Source organism: Mastomys coucha, unplaced genomic scaffold (genome assembly GCF_008632895.1).
Source record: "Mastomys coucha isolate ucsf_1 unplaced genomic scaffold, UCSF_Mcou_1 pScaffold23, whole genome shotgun sequence".
Taxonomy (NCBI): domain Eukaryota; kingdom Metazoa; phylum Chordata; class Mammalia; order Rodentia; family Muridae; genus Mastomys; species Mastomys coucha.
In genome coordinates this window covers 47,502,531-47,507,721 of record NW_022196906.1, presented here as the reverse complement: position 1 = coordinate 47,507,721, position 5,191 = coordinate 47,502,531, and the positions used below count along the sequence as shown (strand labels likewise).

General features: G+C 36.6%; 1 protein-coding gene across 1 annotated transcript in view; it reads left to right on the top strand.

Moving 5' to 3' along the window:
- Atm (ATM serine/threonine kinase) overlaps positions 1–5,191 on the top strand; it is a 103,625-nt gene that overhangs the window by 36,341 nt on the left and 62,093 nt on the right. The window contains exons 22-25 of the mRNA XM_031344960.1: positions 16–146; positions 1,751–1,871; positions 2,979–3,152; positions 4,374–4,543. Of these exons, the coding sequence (XP_031200820.1) occupies positions 16–146; positions 1,751–1,871; positions 2,979–3,152; positions 4,374–4,543 (596 nt within the window). The remainder of the gene's footprint in view (positions 1–15; positions 147–1,750; positions 1,872–2,978; positions 3,153–4,373; positions 4,544–5,191) is intronic.

Here is a 5,191-nt window from a genome sequence, read left to right as displayed (position 1 = left end):
GTTATTTTACTGTAGGCTGATCCATATTCTGAATGGGCGATTCTTAATGTAAAGGGACAAGACTTTCCTGTAAATGAAGTTTTTCCACAATTTCTTGCTGATGATCATCATCAAGTTCGGATGCTGGCTGCAGGGTCAATCAACAGGTAGTGAGTTAAGTTTTCATGAAGCTCGTGTAATGCTGCTGACATCGATGCAACACCCTCCCCAGCTGTGATGTAACAGTGACTTACACTTAATCAGTACATAGATGTGCCGGGAATTTGTGTTCTTTCTTTAATCTGACACTTCCTTTGTTTAAATAGCATTATTTTCTTCAATTTACAAGTGAAAACTCTGGCTTTGAGAGGTAACTTGCTTAGTGCTATGGAGCTAATAATCCATTGATTTGAGTGATATGTGTCTACTACACCCCTGCCACTTAAGGAGGTGTAGACTATTTGGATATTACCATGGCTTTATGTGAGTCATTAAAGTGGTCGTTTCTTTACTTCATATGGCGATGATATAATCATTGCTGTTTTTTAACCTAAGATAATATTTGGATGTTATGGTTGTTCACTGATGATGAAATAAATGAATGTTTTTGGAAAAGAAATTATATGCTGCTTTAAAAACATCAAAGCTGAAAATTGCATATTATTCAGACATAAATGACCAGTAAAAGAAGGTCGACATAATGATATTGTCCAAGTAGTCATGTACTGAGTCTCAGTGGTTCTCAACTGTGGGTCACCACCCCTTTGAGGGTTGCCTAAGACCATCAGAAAATGAATATTTACAGCTCATAACAATAGCAAAATTACAGTTATGGAATACCAGTGACAATAATTTTATAGTTGAAAGTCGTCATAAACATGAGAAACTGTATTAAAGGGTCGCAGCATTAGGAAGGTTAAGAACCACTGGTCCATGATTTTAGAACTAATGAGTCCACAATTTGCTTCTGTGACAGTCATATTTCCATGAACCAGGTGTCATCACATTCCTTACTTGTTTTAGTGAGAAAGTTGTGCATTGTCAAGATTGCTGGTGGTTTTGTGTGGGAGTTCAAATCCTTACTGAGCTGAGGTTAAAACTCTCAAGTTACAGAGGATTATAGTTGAGTGTTATAACTCAGTGTAGCGGTGGCATGGGGAAAAGTCTCCTACATTTCAAAAAATTCAAGAATGGCTAGTAAGTAGGATTCATTGGTCTTTTTGATTCCTGATTTGTTAGACATTTGATGTTGGGCTGTTTCAAGAAAAGCTAGCAAAATAAAGGAATCGGAAATAACAAATTATAAAAATTTGGTTTCTAAGAAATATCAAGAACAAAACTTATTGCAGAGTTGCCTTAAATATGTAGATATTCTATGTAAGAGGCACTGATAACCTTTTTCCACATAAAATATTGTGTAAACTGAACATCGGAGCATTAAGCTGATTTGGGGCTGATTAAATATTAGAACATATTGACAGAGAAGTTTGTGGACTTGTGTGATTCATGTTTATTAAGAGGACAGTGAATCTTTCTGACAACCTGAGTTTAATGTTCAAATCTGAACAGTAGTTTAAAAATCTTTGAAATCTTCTTTTCTTACAGGAGACATTGGTGCATAGATTAACGTTTAGCAGACAGTCTGAACTGCTAAAGTAGTCTTTCAAACCAAAGCCTGGTATTTTACCTCATGGAGGGGTTTTCTTTTGTTCCATAATATGCTTCGTTTTGGTATGTAGGGTTTAAAATAAATTGATTTTTTTTTTTAAAGATTATTCCAGGATATGAGACAAGGCGATTCCTCCAGAAGCTTGAAAGCACTTCCTTTGAAGTTCCAGCAGGCATCTTTTAGCAATGCATACATGACAGCAGAGGCGGGAATCAGAGAACTGGTAACTAATAACACGTATTGCTCTGTCCTCACACGTGTGGCCTGTCTGTGTCATAATTCTCTAGCACAGCGGTGAGAAGAGTTTGTATTTATAGTTTACACTCTAAAGCTGGTCTAAGTCAATGGTATGGACCAAATAAAATTTTTCTGAATGAAATTTATAGCTTAGAATGAGTCCAATAATAGCAACTACTTTTGCTTTAGCTTATCTGTGGTATTTTTGTGAGGACAATCCAGTTTAATGGGAAGTTTGATATGTTAGTAAGCTTAAAGACTTTTTTTTATTTTAAGAAATCTTTAAAATCAAAAAGACAAACCCAAAACACACCAAAAATGCTGTGTGTGTGTGGTGGTGTGTGTCTCTGGCCTTATTATTCAAAGAGTGAGCTAAATTTGGATTGTAGAGTGATTACAGCTAGTTAAAAAATGCAGATAGGAGCTGGAGAAATGGCTCTTAGTTAAGAGCATTGACCACTCTCCCGGAGGACCAGGGTTTGATTCCTAGCACCCACATGGCAGCTCACAACTGCCTGTAACTCCAGTTCCTGGGGATCTCATACCTTTTTCTGATCTCTGCAGGCACTGTACATAGGCATACATGCAGGCAAAATGCCCACACAAATAAAAATAAATTTTAAAAATATAGATGGATCTCTGTTGGGGACTTTCAAAAAATAATTGATCATTAAATTGAAAGCATGCCATTCTATTTGCAAGACTTTCCTGTTTCTTTTTATGATATAGGTGGTGGTAATTTTTAAAGAAGAAAGCACTATAAAGATGTCTTAATAAAAATCCTCGTAGGAGTAGCAGCTGTACTGGAAGAACTCTTGATAGTTCTTGGTCTCATTTGCTGTCTACTCTTTAAACTGTTTAACACCTTGCTAAAATCTTTTTTCCTTTGGTAACTGTTTCCATTAGACCTTAATGGCAGCTTTTTTTTTAACTATAGAAAAGCTTGTTTCTCAAGGCTTTTCTCTTAGCTCATTATTATAGGATTTAAACTTTACAGACTGCTTAGAGGTTAGAGAAGGCTTGAAGTTGAGCTCGCTTGGTTGATTTATGATTTTAAGATATTTATGTCATTCTCCTTATGATTTTTTTGAAGTTATGTGGGCCTCAGAGCCCTGATCTTCTGGATGAGATTTATAACAGAAAATCTGTATTACTGATGATGATAGCTGTGGTATTGCACTGTAGCCCTGTCTGTGAAAAACAGGCTTTGTTTGCCTTATGCAAGTCTGTGAAGGAAAACATACTAGAACCTCATCTTGTGAAGAAGGTATGATGAATGCGTTCACATTGTTTGTATGTAGCTTCTGACACTTAGAAACAAATTTTTTGGATTCAGAATATTATAAGCAAGCTTAGTTTGTGTGTGTGTGTGTGTGTGTGTGTGTGTGTGTGTGTGTGTGTGTGTGTGTGTGTTGGGGCTTGGACCCAGAGCCTTGTATTTAACTACTGAACTATATTCCCCTCCACAGCCAAATTTGATAATTCTTTAAGTGGTTTATTAATTTGTATTCAGTGTGACTTACTTCTTAGTCAGGTTAAAGCACTCACTGAGAATAAGCAATAGTGAATGGTCTGTCTCTACACAGACCAAATTTTCTGGAACAGTGTTTATGGAGGGAAACCCTTGGAGATACTTGGTTGCTTTTGTTTGTCTCATCCATTGTGGAGAAGCCTTTAGGTTACATTTAGAGAAGAGAGGCCTGGCCTCAGTCATTTCAACAATATCATCCCGTCCTTGTAGAATATGGTAGGCTTCCCTGTTTCTCCACTCCAAGTTCATTATTTAGGAACTTTTACTGGTTTCTGTTGCAGGTTTTAATGTGGTGAATATGGACTGATGAGCAATTAACTTTCTATGAGCGTGGGTTCTGTGGAGCTTTATTGTAGGCCCGTCTGCAAGCAATTGGTCTTAAATGAGTTCACTTTTTACCTATTGGTATTAAAATGAGAGTTTTTGAATTTCGAGACAGGGTTTCTCTATATAGCTCTGACTGTCCTGGAACTCACTCTGTAGACCAGGCTGGCCTGGAATTCAGAAATCCGCCTGCCTCTGCCTCCCAAGTGCTGGGATTAAAGGCGTGCCCCACCACACCCGGCAAAATGAGTTTTTAAGAAGTATTTTGTTATACTACTTGATTGTGCAAGTTGCGTGTTTTGACATGAGGCTGAAAATAATTTTTTCCTTAGATTTTCCTTTGAGATATAGTTGGCTGTATAAAATTAGGCTATTATTTATTTAATGTTTATTATGTGTTTTCTTTTTTTGTTTTGTTTTGTTTTATTATGTATTTTTTATGTGCTGGATGCTATGCCAGAGTTATTAAATACATTTTGCATTTTCTCATTTACTATCCTGTTATTCATTGGTGAAGAAATCAAGGTAGAAAAGCATTGAATGACTGCTCTAAAGTCCTATTTTAAATATTAACAAGGAATGAGATGATAATTATTCCTGTTTTCCTAAACATCATGCTTCCCATTTGTGTAGGTTTTAGAGAAAGTCTCCGAGTTGTTTGGATGCACGTGTTTAGAAGACTTCATGGCTTCTCATCTAGATTACCTGGTTTTGGAATGGCTGAACCTTCAAGATACTGAATATAGCTTATCTTCTTTTCCTTTTCTGTTATTAAACTACACAAGTATTGAGGACTTCTATCGGTAGGCTGCAACAGTGTTTCGACAACCCCCTCCTCCCACCTCACACCCCTAGCTTCAAGTAGGAAGTAGCCTAGTTTTAAAAAGAAAAAGTCAGATTGAGAAGGTACCAGAGAATGTATTGGAACTTAGGATTGTTAGTACTATTAGTAATCAGTTGTGTATCTTTGAGTTAGCCATGAATACATCATGCATCTTGGTCTACACACCAGTATCTTCCCTTTGGAAAATAATCAAAGATTAATTATTAGTCACTAATTATTTCCTGCTTGATTTTCCCTCCTATTGCTTAATTGTAGATGATTTAAACATGAGGCTTCAAAGCTTATTGCAAAATAGCTGATTTTGTGGGGACTGAGATGTAGCTCAGTTGGTACAGTGTTCACCTAACATGTTGAAGTCCTGGTTCAGCACTGCCTACATCAACCAGGCATAGTGGAATGTACTGTAATCCCAGCACTCTGAAGGTAATAGATGCAGGAATTCTGCTCAGTAGTTCAAGGTGATTTCCATCTACATAGGGAGTCCAGTGCCAGCTTGTACTATAGAAGACCCTGTAATCCAAAAAATAAAAAATCAAAGAGAAGCATCATTTTCTGGTAGATATACATATGATGGCCTTATCGCCATCTTTTTTTTTTTTTTTTTTTT